General features: G+C 33.7%; 1 protein-coding gene across 1 annotated transcript; it reads right to left on the bottom strand.

Annotated features, from left to right (window-relative positions):
* Positions 1 to 1094: 1094 nt before the first annotated feature.
* Positions 1095 to 7973, bottom strand: LOC136806227 (uncharacterized). Its single transcript, XM_067062787.1, has 20 exons — positions 7937 to 7973; positions 7559 to 7618; positions 7336 to 7398; positions 7133 to 7192; positions 6896 to 6976; positions 6669 to 6725; positions 6376 to 6438; positions 6092 to 6175; positions 5812 to 5922; positions 5572 to 5676; positions 5318 to 5347; positions 5044 to 5091; positions 4450 to 4521; positions 4136 to 4230; positions 3899 to 3958; positions 3491 to 3613; positions 2987 to 3135; positions 2384 to 2466; positions 1707 to 1793; positions 1095 to 1303 (listed from the first exon to the last, which is right to left on the bottom strand). Exons 4-20 carry the CDS (start codon positions 7188 to 7190, stop codon positions 1218 to 1220), a joined length of 1392 nt encoding a protein of 463 aa, XP_066918888.1. The 5' UTR covers positions 7191 to 7192; positions 7336 to 7398; positions 7559 to 7618; positions 7937 to 7973; the 3' UTR covers positions 1095 to 1217.
* Positions 7974 to 16342: the final 8369 nt, after the last annotated feature.

Below are 16342 nucleotides of genomic sequence, written 5' to 3'. Positions count from 1 at the left end.
AATCTAAACTTTCTTAGAATCGTCTTATGCTCTTCATTTTAATATAAGGAACTTAAAAGCGATGTCGCTGTGAAAAAGTTTGAAAGAAACATTTATTTAGTCAAACGATATTTCAGTCTGGTTGACTTTAAAACGGGGTCTTTTTAGTTTGTTTCTGGTCGACACTTAAAGTCGGTCAATGATAAACTGTGCGCTATAATACTTGTCAGCGGAATAGTTTTTTAACAGTGATGATATTCTAAGATCAAAGAATCACTGTTGGGAAAATGGCAGTTACAAATCAATTCACGAAATCAATATTTTTCATTTTTCATCTTCTTCATTTTTTTCTATTTTGCAATCTTCTACTTATTATCTTTGCAACGAGCCTGAAACTGCTATTGAATCCAATACTATAAAAGTTGCAGCCCTTTTCATCCCTAGTGCAAAGTATTTCGTTTTTGGTAAAGACTTTTTCAGGATTGTTTTGGCTGTTTCAATCGCGTTCTATCAAAACAGAATATCCCTTAAGAAAATTTTTTAATGTGTTGCACAGTGTGCAGCACAGTTAAAACTACAAATGTGCAATCGTTTGTATGCACACTACTTTGCTCACTATGTTGCACACTACTTTGCACACTTCCTTGCACAGTCTTGCACATTTAACTTGCACACTACTGCACATTGTGTTGCACATTTAAATTGCACATTTGGGCACTGTGCTGCACATTAAATCAAATGTGCAGAAAAGTGTGCGAGTTAGTGTGTAGCACACTTTCTCGCACACTACTTTGCACACTACTTGGCACATTAAACCTGATGTTGCACACTACCTGACACATTAAACTTGAGACTGGCACACTTATCTTGCACACTTATCTCGCACACTTATTTCGCACACTTGTTCAGTATTGTTCTCACTTTTGCCAAATATTTCAGATATTCAATGATCTGCCTTGATCTGCACCCTTACAATCTTGGCTAAATTTCATTTATATTGTAATTTATTCAAGTGGCTGGCCATGGCTTCCTACCCTATGTCTTAGTTTATGATGAAGAAAATTTCCACAAATAGCCAGAAAACTCAATAACGGAGACTATTAATAATTTTATTTAATTGGATAATACCAATAGGAACATAAAGTCTTTTTCTAATTTCTAAGAATGCCTATGAAAGTGTGAAGTAATAAAAAAGTATGAATTATCACAAGAGTTGAAAAATGTAAGTAAAAAAACACTCATTCGTCATCTTCATTGTCGCTCTCATCCGATGATGATGGGGGAAGGACTTCGCCATTGGCTCTCATCTTCTTGCGTTTTAACCCTGATAAAAAAGAAGTAAATATCGAAATATAAACTCAAACAGTTTACCGCCGTGAAAAACCAATCTTTACCGCCCGTTCATCCATCTTCCATCTTTTTGCCGCCCATTTCGCACGCCCTCGTGTTACGATTTTTACGGCAACGATAATCATTCTTATTTATAAAACAATCGGTGAAAGAGATGGTCGCTCGGCCCGCGTGAATTTATACAACAGACAAATGAACTTCCATGTACCCGCTTTATTTATTTCACATATATGATAGAGTGGAAATTGTTGAAACAAATCGGCCACGAGACATCCAAGTATTTCTTTTGATCACTTTTCACGAAGGCTTCGAAACAGGGAATCTACACTATGCTGAAATATCTGTAATTATCCTGGCGATCTTTTGCAATAACTTACTATATCTTCGACGAGCACCACCACACTTGGCATTCAACTGTTCAGTCACCTTAGATTCTTCCAATCCATACTTGTTCTTGCCCAATTCTAACAAATCAAAACCAAATCAGGTTAGTTATAAACTTCTTCATTTCTATTTGTACTGTTTGCGAGAGCAAGGAAAAGTCGTATTTGCTGTATATTTCTCAAAACTCATAAAGTGTACATTTCAAAAACTTTCATATTAAAAAAGGTGGATAAATTAATTAGAAAAACAGCTTTATAAAGTGTACGTAGATTATCCCTTTCCCCCATGCATGCCTGTATGCTTTACCAAGCATCCTCTCTCAGAGTTAAGAACTTTCTGGTACTTTTTGAATGGTGTCTCCTCAAATATAAGTTCTTGACTGAATATTTTTAATTTTTCCACCACCGACGGAAATCAAATTTTGCCAAATTTAATTTTTTCCCTGAAGGTATCAAGAAAGTTAACCTTTAAAGGGAACTTTTTTTGGTGGAAACTAATTTTAACAAACGACCAATTCTAATTTTTTTCTTATGGCGATAACTTATTTTGGCAAACCAGGAATTTTTTTGATTTTGGCGGCAAGAACTTAATTTGGCAAATTTCAAGTTTGCTCTCCAATTTTGTCAAAATAAGTATGGTATAAAAGATGAAGAAGTCTTATTCTACTTACCCAAAAGATCGGCAACAATTTTTTTGTTCAATGCTGGCTTTGACTTTCTAGTCTTTTTGTTTTCCTTGCCTTGTGCTGACGACCTTAAAGTTTTAAGTGGAACATTTAGCACTTTCTTTGCCCTACTAATTACTCCTAAATGCTTGATGTTCATGATGTGATGTTTTTATTTTTTGATTTCAAAACATTTGGCTGAATTTACAAAACGGCACTCAAAATCAATGGGCATTCCAGAATTTGTCTGTATATAAACCAGGGGACGGACAACACAGGATTTTAGAGGGTAAAAGTATTTTATTAGACTGCGTGTAACTAATAAAATTCAAAATTTCCAAGGCCATTGAGTTAAAAAAATGTGGAATTTCAGATGCTTTTTGCAAAAGTATATACATGGATTTTTATCAGAATTCTCGACCACCACTTGAAAATAAAAATTATTTCCGAAGCTAGAAAAAATTAAAAAATGCGTATTGTCTGACGTCGGGTAACAAAAATTTTCTGGAATGGCCCAATGTGACAGAAAACAAGAATAAATGTGTCCTTGTTGTATCAGAGTTAAACTGGAAGAGTCTATTTTTTATAAGAAAGAAATTGTTTTCTTACTTCCTCAAAGTTTTCTCGTCGAAGTATTTCTTGACGATGGTATTGAAAACCGGTGTCCATTTTTGGTATTTATCGCTCTTCCTTTTCAACACCTTTATTTCTGCCACCGTCAACTTAACATGGTTCGTCATTGGGAGTATCATTTCTTGCTAAAGGTTTGTAAAGTTATGAAAATAAATCTGTAGTTAGACTGAGCAGGACTGAGTGCTTGGTTCCGGTAAGTGTTTGAGACAGTTTGAGATACCTTAAGGGGATTAATTTTTGTGGGAACTTATTTTCGCGAGACATGAAAATTAACATTTCACTAATCAGCCCCTTTTTGACCGAATTTCTTTCATTTTCCTAGGGGTTCAGGCTAAAATCGTGATCTTAAATTTTTTCGCAAGGATTATATTTTGCGAATTACGCAAATCCAAAGGTTTTAATAATTTTCGCAATTATTAATCATGGTACTTAAGGAGAATCTAATATTTTCATGAGAAATAAACTTTTACTGTTACCTACCTGCATATCTGAATTGCTAAGATAACCGGTGCTGACGTCTAATGCCTTTTTATGTTTTCTGTCTGTTGTTGGAGTACTCTCAAAGGTCATAGCTCTGTCCGTCATTACAGGAGTTGAGTTCATCTATATAGAAAGTAACAAAGTTTTCAGTTTCTTATACACATTCAAGTAATTTTTTCTTGCTGCTGGTGCTGTTTTGAAAACAGATGTATGTTGGGTTAAAACTCTAATTTTCCACCAATTTGATCCTAAGTTTACTTTAAACTCAACCATTACAGGCTCCACTTACTTTAAGAATTTTTTAGCCTCATTGTTTTCGTAAAAAAGTTTATTTTAGATATTCTCACTTTATGAAAATTTCTTTCCTAAATTTATCACTTAACCAACTTTAATAGATACACTACTCACTTGGTCTGTTCCAGGAAGCACTTCCTCGTGCTGGTCAAGGGTCATACTCGCAGGAACAATCTATGAGAAAAGGATATTCTTACAAGTCCTTATAAAACTTGCTTTCATTAAAGCTTTTTTCTTGACAGGGTATAAGCTGAATTTACTAATTTGATAATGGTGTTTTTTTTAACTTACAAGTGCATTTTGATTGAGTTATTAATAAGATGTGAGTATATAGTGGCAAATTCAACTTACTGTGGTTTTTTTGCCATTTGGGAAGGAATGGCTGATTTGTTGCGTGACTGTCACTAAATCAGGAACTAGCCTGCCCAAATTACTGAAAGTTGACTCTAAGAGAAAAGAGGTTATGGTGAACAAGGCTGGGTGTTGTGTGGATGTATGTAGGGTCTTTAAAGAGTAACATGGTCACAGATTTCCCCATGTCCTATTCATTCACAGGCTACATGTTTTTTTCTATATAAATGTTATGTTATGAGCATACACAGGCACAGTTTTTGGTTTCCAAACAATTTTATTTTAGAGCAGAATTGGAAAATTTATAATCTCACCGTATTCTTTAAGCTTTTCGTTTGCTAATTGAAGCTCTCTTTGCATCTTTCTGCAATTTGTACACGAGCCACCTAAGAGAGGTTTCTGTGTTACTCACTGATTCTAATATTGTAATGAAATAAATGAAGACAACAACTTAATCGACTGAACACTTATTTATTTTGATACTAAGTTAACTCAAAAGTCTCACGCAGCCTCTAGTTCTAGTTCTATTAAGTGATCACATAATACGCTAACGTACATTATCATGATATTATCAATTACAAATATCTCACCTTCTTTATTTCCAGCACCCAAAGACATCTTGCTGCTTGGCTGAAAGCCTGAATTGAAACAGGTAGGATGATTTTTATTACAATGGTTTTAAAATGCAGACTTGGTTATGGAGAAAAAAGAAAAAATGCTAGATATTTTCTGTTGGCAATATGCAACAATTGTATTGCTTTCTCGTACTAATTTGCATGAAGCGAACAAAACCCTTAGAAAAATTTTTAAGCTTTTGAAAGACAACAACTTAATCGACTGAACACTTATTTATTTTGATACTAAGTTAACTCAAAAGTCTCACGCAGCCTCAATTACAAATAACTCACCTTCTTTATTTCCAGCACCCAAAGACATCTTGCTGCTTGGTTGAAAGCCTGAATTGAAACAGGTAGGATGATTTTTATTACTGGTTTTAAAATGCAGACTTGTTTATAGAGAAAAAAGAAAAAATGCTAGATATTTTCTGTTGGCAATATGCAACAATTTAATTGCTTTCTCGTACTAATTTGCATGAAGCGAACAAAACCCTTAGAAACATTTTTAAGCTTTTGAAATCATACGGGTAGGTTAGGAATTAATTCAAATTAAAATATAGCTAACGTTTTTGCTGGTCGAATACTGGACTTTTTGCTGAAAGAAAAAAGTAGATAATTCAATTTTGATTCAAAGTATACTAGGCAACATTTTAATACACTATCACTATCATAAAAAACATCAGCTATTAAGTTTAACCTACTTGAATGGAGTTTTGGAACTAGGTTAGAGATCACCATTACTTTTCAAAGGTTTCTCTTGAAAACTCATCTCTAAATTTGTAACTTTTAATCAGCAATCTATGTGAAAAGCAGACTCACTTGACTTATCCAATGTTGGTAAGGTTTTCAAAAAATTGTCCTCCTTTGTAGGCAAGTTCGTCAGATTCTTGTTCTTGTCGGTGGATTCGTGCTTTACTTTTTTACCTAAAAGTAATAGCGGTATGGTTTGGTTGGGGCCCTGTTATACGCAACATTCTGGTTTCTAGCTTAACTCTAAATTTTATATCTCTTGCTCGATTTCTAAAACATTTTTTGTTTATAATATTGCAATTTACTTACTGGGCTTTTTCATCAATGTGGTGTAAGATTTTAAACCCTCTTTTTCTAAATACGAGGTGCCTATTGCCTCTACCATGTTGTTGCTAGATTCTTCGTGAATGAATGATTGCCCTAAAATCAGATACAAGGTATATGCATTAGCTAACAGGTGAGGGTAGAAATAGCCTATATCCACAAGTTTGGTCAATAACTTTCAGCATTTGTTGGGAGTGACAAAAACCAATTGAACATTATTTCAATACAGTTGAGTTCAATTTCTTTGTACTAAAATTTTACTCACATGGTTTGCTTGTTAATGTGGCTTTGGTTTTTTCAATGTTTGATACCTCATCAATCTTGTCCTTTTTTGTAACCATCTCAAAATCTTGAAAATGAAAAATTCTCATTAACTGTTTATGTTTAAAATTTTAAAATAAATGTAGAGAAAACTTAGTTCATAACTTTTGCTGTTCTGTCAAGGTTGAATCCAAAGTCAAGGAAGATCTTTCTAAAAAAACTGCTTATGTTTAATGAAGGTTTCACCATCATTTAATAATCATTCTAAGTTTCCTGGTGGTGCCTTACCTACAGGTGTATCTTTTGCTGTGTCAGCACTTTTTAGCTCATTGCCTTTAGATCCCATTAATTCTAAAAACAATTTAAAGGTAAACAATATGTAAAAATTGCAACTGCAACTTCTTTTATCTTATGCCCATTTTTTATGAATAATATTTTGAGAGAAAAAATCATCAAAACCACTATTATATATCCTGGAAGTTTTGAATTGAAATTTTTAATTTAATTGGTAGGGCAACAGAAACATGGTTGCTGATAAATAATTACGGTTTATGCCTTAAACTCAAAGAGAAATGTCTTACCGTCAAAGTTTTGGACCCAGTTGTCAAGGATATTCTCGTTAAGCTCAAAAGATTTGTCTAAGATTTAAATAGAAAGTGAAGTATTGTTCAAAATTTCTGAACTGATTATCTTAAATTTTCTTTAGCTTTAAGATTGAATTTTTAAGCTGTAGCCATGACAAGAACTAAACTGCATAGATAAACCCAAGATATTTTGAAACTTCACTGTTTTAACACATTCTGCTTACCGCCACTTTTGTTGATGATAATAGACGAGAGTATTTCATCTGTCTTTTTGATTGCCTTTTTTGCTGCCTTGTCTGCTTTCACTAAAAAATGGCATAAATAGGGTAGAGAGACTTTGAATTTTTCAATTGGGGCTTGAAATTATTTTGGATCAGAGACTCAATAAGATTTAGGACTGCATGCACAGGTTTGTTAATTTGATTCTTCAATATATTACTAAGTAAACTTTTGTGGTATACCTATTTCAGGATCTTGCTTTTTAGTCTTTTTGACTTCCATTTTCGTGTCAGTCTTCATTACTAGGAATTGAAAGTGATATTCTTGCTTACTTGGCTGTTTCGATTTGAAAGCGCTTTTACTAGTTTAAAAGCTGAAAAGTTCTAATTTAGAAATTAAAGAAATATAAGCAAGATGTGTTTTTCTGTGTCATTCTAGGCATTACCTTCTTCTGTAGAGGCTCTTTTCTGCTTTGTTTTTTTAGTCTTTGGTTGTGTGAGTACGTTTTCTTGAGTTGAAAAAGAAAAAGATAGTTGAAAATATGTTTATAGAATTACATGGTATTTGTGCATTGCTCCTTAGCAAAGATTGAGATTTTAATTTGAAAGGTTAAGCTAGTGCCAAAGAGCTACAAACAATAAAAAGTTCTAAGATTATAGAATCAATACCTTTATCGATTCCATCTAAGGTACAATCTTCTTTTTGTTCCGCCTGGCACTCCCTGGCCCCTGAAAGATGAAATATTTTTCATTCTTCAGTCTAGTCTTTCTCAATAGACCCTCTAGATTCAAAATCTTATCAAAATCTTACCAAAGGTAAATACCACCTGGGCGTAAAGTTAAGTCCTTATGCAATTAAGATGTCACTTTTAATTAATCGAATGACGAATTTATCTCTTGACAGGTGCTGAGGCTTTGATCGAAGATGAAAATACAAAGAAGAGATGGAAGTTTGTTTGGTCCATTAGCACCGTCTTGACCGTCTTGGATTCAAAAGTATAATGGTAGTCACAAATATCAATCAAAATTATTGGACTGGACAATTACCTTTTCGTTTTTTGGCAACAGCTGTCACGCAAGCTTCGTAGTATCTCTTGTGATGTGGATACCAGAAAAAACCACGTCGACCAACTTTTATCCCTGACAGTGGGATACTTTCACCCTTTTCGTTCAGAGGCTTGAATTTGTTGAACGGAAGAGTCAACGTAAGATGGTTGCCATCAGCCTCTGGCTCTGTAAAAATGATGGTTACGAGTGGCCCATCGTCAGAACCTGAAAAGAGTAAAATTATCGAGTGAGGTTTTTATAAGTTGACCTTTCACAGTAGGGTGTGGGGGTCAGTACTAAAATCTCAGACCTTCCTTCATAAATACCCATGTAATTTTAAAAGTGCTGACTTTTGCAACATGAAATTGGTTATTTGTACAAAATAACACTTTGAAACGATGCTACTTTGATCAAAGGAAATTTTCTTTTAAAATGACGATTTATATTTTTCTGGTTTTTTGGAGAAATTCTGGAAAGATGAGATTAACAATTTTCAGTGTGCTATAAAATTTCTGATTTTTTTGTCTGGATACTACATTTTGGTATTTTTTGTATACATAACTTATAATATATTTTTTTATGTTAGCATACACCTTTTTGTATGGAGTTCATGTGGGTAGCTAAAATTATATTTCTGCATCAAAGTTCACCAAATACAAGTGACAAATTAGGCTCTTCCCGGAAGAAATTTCCACCCTAATATTCTTATAGAAGATATTCTTGTTTAAAAAAAAGCGTGTGTATTTTCTTTTAAAAATAAAAAAAAAGGATATGAAAAGATATTAAAATCTTAAAATTGATTATCCCGATCCTATTTAAATTACTTTTCCTTTTTCCCCATTTCTTCTTCTTCCTTTAGAATAGAATCACGAGAGATTGTAGGATTTTTCGAGACAAAATTAGATGGGTATGTCACTGAAAAATACTCTTACCGATTTCATCACTTTGTTTGAATTTTGGGTTTTCTTTTCGATTCCTCTGAACTCTTTCCATTTTGAAAAACAATTGCCTGATTGGATGTAAAAACGCGTATGCGACCAGGAAAACCAAACCGAGAAAAGTGGCGGGGCTTTTACTTTCGAATTTTTTTTGAGATGAAGCCGTTCCAATGTTGGCCGCCATATTTGGTCGCAACCTTGGATACGTAAATAAAGGCGGGGTTTTGTTAGGTCCCAGATCCCGTTCGATTTTATTTTTGACTTGACCTTTCAAGATGGCGTCTTGGTCTGATGGAGAAAGTGAAATGATGGAAATGGATTCATGCTGCGACTTACTTTACGAGTCGATACCTGCCTCTAATTGTAGTTTGAAACCCATAGATCCTTACGATGCGATGAACTTTTGTGAGACTGACTCGGACGACGATGGTGATTTATTTAGTGAGTGTAAATTAGTTGGGCAAAATACTAAAAACACCCCTGTCGCAGATGAGAAGGTTGAGGAAGCTGACATGGTATTGTCAGAGGTAGAAAGTGATTACTGTCAAAGTAATGAAATTGATAGTGACGATGATCCTGAACCAACAGATGAATTTTCTATTGAAAGACTTCTTCATGGTACGTAATGCAACCCAGTTCAATATATTTTATTTAATTTTATTTATAAGAAAACGAGTTTCATTCTGTGCTTTTTTAGTCTCTCCTTCTCAGCCTTTCATAATTTAAGGTTGTACACGAGCTTTTTTTATAAGCATAGTGTACTTTGGCTTAGGGTGAACATAATACTTATTTTTCTATTGTTCTAAACAATATGCCTGTTTGTTCTAACTTCGAAATCTGACCCTGATATTCTAGTAGAAGTTATTCTTATAAAATAAGCGTGTGATTTTATACGGCACAGTGGCTGGGTGGGCTGAACCAGAGAGAGGTTTTTCGTATCGTGACCCTTTTACACAAGACTAGGAAGTTTCACTTTCGTTTTTCGTTTTTTTTTAACTGTAAAAATAATGTGCGGATTGAGATCTATCATGGATATGTCCAGGAAAAGCCAAAGACTGTATATAGGAAAGTATAAAAATCTTTTGGGTCTTTTGCCTGGGTACTTTTAAGACTAGAAGATGAGGAACTATCATTTGCAGATCATTTGGGTTTATGTAGCTATGTTTTATAATATTTTAATTTTTTTACTTGGGTAGCTACATTTTATCCTGCTGAAGTCAGAGGGTATATTTTTATTATTTATTACATTAGAGTTGGTCTTTAATACTTTGCTTGTGTACCTTTCTGAACTCAAAAGGCTATATATATATATCTCTTTATTATCACCCAAAGTAGTTAGGTATATAGTATGTACAGTTTTAAAAAGAAGCGGAATAATAGGACATAAAAAATAAACAAAATATATACAAAGAAAATAATATGTTTAGGGGGTAGGAACAGAGCATTTATAACTGTCAGGCTATGTTAAGTTTAGGTGTGCGTCCATACTATTATAGTACTTACGTACACAGTGAATGGGGGACGTTGGGGTTTAGCAAAAGTGTACTCTGTCCAGCTCTGTCAACGACCCTTTTCTGGACATTTCTTGGTCATGATGTTCGGGCTAAAATAGCAAAACATATTTTTTGCCTAAACATGTGTCAGGTCCAAGCTCAAACATTGATTTTCGTTAAGTAGTGAGAATCACACTTTTACCCAAAACTTTGATGATGAAAAGAAAACAAAATCCTGGATTTCTCTCTTCAAAAACCTGGCCCAACCATGCAGGGACCAGTCCAGGAATTAGACAAGGTGTGTCAGCCTTACATGAAGTTATACGGTATATATATAAATCGACTTTTTAGATTTTGCTTCTATTGGTACCTCAGAGGATGGTGAATTGGCCGAATCTTTAGACAACAAGTATCAAGATCCTTTATCTTTTTTTGCTGATGACAACGAGGATGATGACATCTTTGAAGACTTTTATTGTAATGGTAAGCTAATTACTCTTTGCTGCTTCAAGCTGAATTACATTGTCTGTTTGTATGGACACACCTCAGCCTCATCATAGTCATTTGGGAGAAAGCAACGGTCTATTGAATAACAAACTACTCCAGCCAGTACAGACAGGATAAATTGTGTTTGTAATCAATTATATGAAATTATCAATTAGAGAATTCTGCTGGAGTAATAGTTATTCAAAAGAATGTCGCATTCTTCCCAAACAAATATTAAAAATGAATAACAGCTACTCTCGGGTACCTAATAGCGGGGGGGGGGTCGCTAATTAATTTTTCATTCTTATTCCACCCCCCCCCCAGCTTATTGATTTTTGAAAATTTTTTTTGAAAGTTCCCTCTTGCCCAAATTCTACTGTATTAGCCTCCTTTTCGAAAATTTTCCACACAGGACATGTTTATTCCATCCCCCCTCCCCCCCGCTTATTAAGTTTTGAGATTTTTTCCAAGCCCCCTGCTTACTCCAAAACCCCTGGCTATTAGGTACCCAAGAGTTTTTTTATTTTCACCTTATGTAATTTGTGACTTTGAAGTTTTGCCCAGATCCATCCAAATACTTGTTGGAATATAAACAAATAAAACATTTTGTAAATGTTACGTCTGTCCAGGAAAAATTGATCAATCTTTGGTTTCATAAGACAAAATCCATTTGAAATAGGAACACCCGACATTGACCACCAATTTCATTTGATTTTTCAGATAATGACAATAACGACATTAAAGAATGTTGTGTAAAATGTTTTATTTTTTTATATTCCAACAAGTTCATCCAGACTTGGCATTCAATGAAATTTGATCATTTCTTCTACAGACCCACAAGAAAATGATGATAATCCAATGAAAGATTTCCAGGAGCCCTTATACAATGGTTCAACAACTAATTTGGGTTCTGCATTAGTCATGATAATGGTTTTTTGTCAGAAATTCAAACTCTCTGGCTCTTGTTTGTCTATGCTTATTAAGATGTTGAGCTTACTTCTTCCACCAGGTAATATTTTTCCACGCTCACTCTATCACTTCAAGAAGATTTTCTCATCCATATCACCAAAAGTTGTTATTCATCATTTTTGTAAAATATGTATGCTGAAAGTGGAAACAGGTTGCATGCACTGTCCTAATCTTGAATGCCCCCAACATACTTCTGAGTCTATGGAAGTTGCGTATTTTGTGCAGTTTGATCTTCAACAACAACTCAAAAGTATTTTTAATCGGAATGGTATGTTGGATAAACTACACCACCGTTTTAACCGTACTGCCAAATCTACAAGAGACATTTATGATGGTACCCTTTACAAGGAACAATCTGTTGCAGGCGGCTTTTTGGATAATCCTCATAACATCTCTCTCATCCTTAACACAGATGGCATACCTGTATTCAAAAGTTCCAAGTCCTCGTTATGGCCTGTTCTACATTCCATCAATGAACTTCCTTTTTCTGACAGAAAAAAGCGGGAAAATATTTTGATCAGTGGTTTGTTTTATGGAAATTCTCACCCAAACATGTTGAGTTTCCTTCCCCCACAACTTGAAAGCTTGAATGACTTGACATTGAATGGAGTCCAAATAAATGAATCTGTTTTAATGCGTGTAATGGTCCTTGGAGCAACATTTGATTTACCAGCAAAAGCTTCTGTGATAAATTTTCAGCAGTTTAACTCCTTTTTTGGTTGCCACAAGTGTCTTCAACAGGGGAAGTCTGAACAGACAGATAAAACTGGTAAAAAACGTGGAACAGTTCGCTGTTTTCCTTTTCAGACTGAAAATCCTACTGGACCATCTAGAACATCATCTGGGACTTTAGAAAAGGCAAAAGAAGTGCTAAGCTCTGAATCAAAAACCCCTGTTTCTGGTGTCAAAGGTCCATCATCATTAATGATTCTTCCTTATTTTGATATAATAAAAGGTACCTGTATCGACTACATGCATGGTTGTCTCCTTGGTGTAACTAGATTAATGATGACACTTTGGTTTGATCCAACACATAAAAAGGAACCTTTTTCTATTTTTCATAATTTGTTCAAAGCTGAAGAAAGGTTATTGGCCATGAAACCACCAAATCAAATTTCAAGACCACCAAGATCAATTCATAAAAATCTTGGGTACTGGAAAGCTTCAGAATTCCGATCATTTGTTTTATATTATTTTTATCCTGTCTTGCTTGGTGTGCTCCCGGACAATCAATTTCAACACTTTTATTTATTTGCCCATTCTATCAGCTTGCTACTCAATTCAGGAATGACTGATTCAGACATCAAACTTGCTAACAAATATCTACATATTTTTGTTTACAAATTCTCCGACATCTACCCACTACGTCATAGACATTGATACAATCATGGAACAATGTGTATGTATGGGCTCATATATTGCTCATTTCCCCAATATTTTAGAATGTGATTAGATTGGTCTTCATTTTATGTTGTTATTTTATTTTAAATTCTTTATTTTTGCTCGAAATTCCATTGAATCTGATTGTCTGATTGAAAAATTGCTGTCTTGGAAATTTTGATTGTCGCTCAGGTTATTAATGTACTAAATTAATACAATAATGACCGGTTAGTGAGGGCTGTACTGAGAAATATTTTCAGTACAGCCCGAAAAAACCGATCATTATTGTATTTGTTAACCGTTTCCTTCAGCTTCGATTGATTTTTAGCGCTTTATCCAGGAAAAATTGCGAAATAAAGCGAAAAAAAACAAGGGCAAAGAGATCAAAAATTGTTTTATTTTCTGAAACAAAAAATGAGAAAAATGATGTAAACGCATTGTTCATTTTCCTTTGAAAAAGTGACGTCACAATGAATTTTCTTACTAATGACGGGTAACTCTGGGCAGTGTAGGCCCGTCGTCATGCGAAAAGAACCAATTGCATTGCGCAAAAAGCCGTGTAGCCTGCTTTGAAAAAGTAACCGGTTAACAATAGAAGAATTTAGTAATGAAAGATTAAAAATTATTCATATAATAAAAAGTGGTTTATCTTGAGCATTGTTTGACGTACTTTAAGGATAATAGTTATTTTAACTTATATAGTGTATGTGCCCGTTGGCAAATTATGATACATAATTTTTGCTTAGATTACAATAGTTCCTCAGCATTTAGGTAAGATGACATCTGCATACACTCTTAGCTAAAAAATCTTTAGTATTTACTATGTGCCCGTTGGCAAATTATGATACATAGTTTTTGCTTAGATTACAATAGTTCCTCAGCATTTAGGTAAGATGACATCTGCATACACTCTCAGTTAAAAAATCTTTAGTATTCACTTGTTGTTTGACGTACTATAAGGATAATAGTTATTTTAATGTATATAGTGTATGTGCCCGTTGGCAAATTATGATACATAATTTTTGCTTAGATTACAATAGTTCCTCAGCATTTAGGTAAGATGACAGCTGCATACACTCTCAGTCAAAAAATCTTTAGTATTCACTATGTGCCCGTTGGCAAATTGTGATACATAATTTTTGCTTAGATTACAAAAGTTCCTCAGCATTTAGGTAAGATGACAGCTGCATACACTCTCAGTTAAAAAATTGTCAAATTGAAAATGATAGAATGTAGATTATTTAATCAGGATGAACCTCGATACTGTTTAGTTGAAGTGTCTAGACATATATGGCTGTATGGCATATATGTGTCAAACTATATGGCTATCTTTATATCTTAATCCTATAGGGATGATTAAAGGCTTTGTTTTCAAATAAGTTTGACTCTGTTTGTTTTCTCATCAATGTTGAGTTACATTTGAATTTCGATAGGATGGGGATAAGAAAAGCAACGATCAATATGAACACCTTATATAAAAAACAAGGCCACTTGATATTATTTAATTTTCATATAGTCTCCTGTGCATGGTTTACACAGGTAATTAATTGATTTTTTCATTATTATTGTGTATGATTATTTTTTATAGTCTCCTGTGCATGGTTAACATAACACAGGTGCGGTTAGACAGCCGTTCATCGTTAAGTATACAATACCTAAGTTAAGTATATAATAAACTGATCTGTTAGTGATAAGGCTATCAGAATTTCAATATATTTTCAGGTTAGTTTTTATTAGATCCTAGACTTGTATACTACTTAACCTCATAACTCCTTAACCTAACAGCTGAGCTTTTAACGTCTTATGTTAATATATGATACTCTTCCTATCACTCGCAACAATAAGCCCCAAGACTTCTGTAATGTATGTTATTATTATTCTACACCCCTGTCTCACAGCCCCAGAAAAACTTTTTCTTCAGTGGGATAAAAATTCCTATTGAAGTCCCGATGAAGTCCCGATGGGGATAGAAATTATATTGTTCTAAGGTTTAAAAATACAGTGGGGATGGTTTTGGAGTGCAATTTTCCAGTGGGTCTGTGACACGGGTGTTATTTTTGTATTTTCCCAAAGCGATTCTTTAAAACGATCATTTTATACCTTTCAGAATAATATATAATTAATTTCATTATCTCAAGTCGATTATACAATAATGATGTATATTATCTTGGATGTCAAAAAGATGATTTCAAAAAGATACGTAACACATTACTATCTTTTTCTCTATAAAGAAACTTTGTCAGCTTAATACCCTATTTTTAATAATTCGACCCTTGATTTGCTTAAAATTCTGTCATCCCAGGCTCATGATTGCTCTTTTATTGTACTCAATTTTTGGCAATATTTACCACCATTGTTCTTATAAAATATTTGCTAATAAATGAATTATTTAATTTTTTACAGATACCTTATTGGAAAACAATTACTAGATGACAAAATGACTCAAATGGATGTAAAGAATCGTAAGTTGCCTTAAATCCAATTATTTTATACTCTATTACTTAAATTTTCATCTTACGATCTATCTCTGAAATGGAGTGCAAGGCTGAAAGCCACATGAATATGGTTCATCCTATAAAAGGAAGTTCATTCTATGGTGGGGCCTATCTTGAACTGAAGGTGGTTGAACAAAATGTTTTTGGCATATTGATGTAACTGTCTTACGATCTAAATAGAAATACTCTACTCACTCATGGGAGTTTAATGCTAGTATTTAGTTTAGTATTTTGTATCTACTTACTTAATTATATTTGTCTTTTTTAATTTTACAGTTCGGATGCTCGAATCGAGGAAAGATTGCTGCTACATTTCGGAGTACCATTGCTTGTGGAGATCAAGTCAAAAATTCTATGATTTCTTTCTATACAAAAAGTGTAAATCGAATTATTTCGAAATCGTATTTATTATAGCAATTATAGTTTTAGTTTGTTGTAGTTTGAAAAGTTGTCCTAAATTAATACTGTAATGTATATTGTGCATGCTATATACGCTGGATGATAACTTTAATAAGTAATAAATACATTTGATTGAATAAATAATAATTGTCTATGTTTTCTAATATTATGCATTTTTTAATTATTTTCCGAAAACTCGAGAGTTCGAGTGCCCTGAAACGTGTTTAAATATTCTTAATATTCTAT

The sequence above is a fragment of the Clytia hemisphaerica genome, unplaced genomic scaffold (assembly GCF_902728285.1).
Source record: "Clytia hemisphaerica strain Z4C2 unplaced genomic scaffold, Clytia hemisphaerica genome assembly, whole genome shotgun sequence".
In the NCBI taxonomy this organism is placed as follows: domain Eukaryota; kingdom Metazoa; phylum Cnidaria; class Hydrozoa; order Leptothecata; family Clytiidae; genus Clytia; species Clytia hemisphaerica.
This window is presented reverse-complemented; position numbering and strand designations above follow the sequence as displayed.

Bases quoted from the DNA above. Each gene is read 5' to 3' on its own strand.
- LOC136806227 (XM_067062787.1), bottom strand. From the start codon at position 7,190: ATGAAGACTGACACGAAAATGGAAGTCAAAAAGACTAAAAAGCAAGAT. The intron at 5,923-6,091 runs GTGAGTAAAATT...ATCTGATTTTAG, and splicing joins CACATTAACAAGCAAACCAT to GGCAATCATTCATTCACGAA. The intron at 4,522-5,043 runs GTGAGTTATTTG...AACCTCTCTTAG, and splicing joins GGGTGCTGGAAATAAAGAAG to GTGGCTCGTGTACAAATTGC.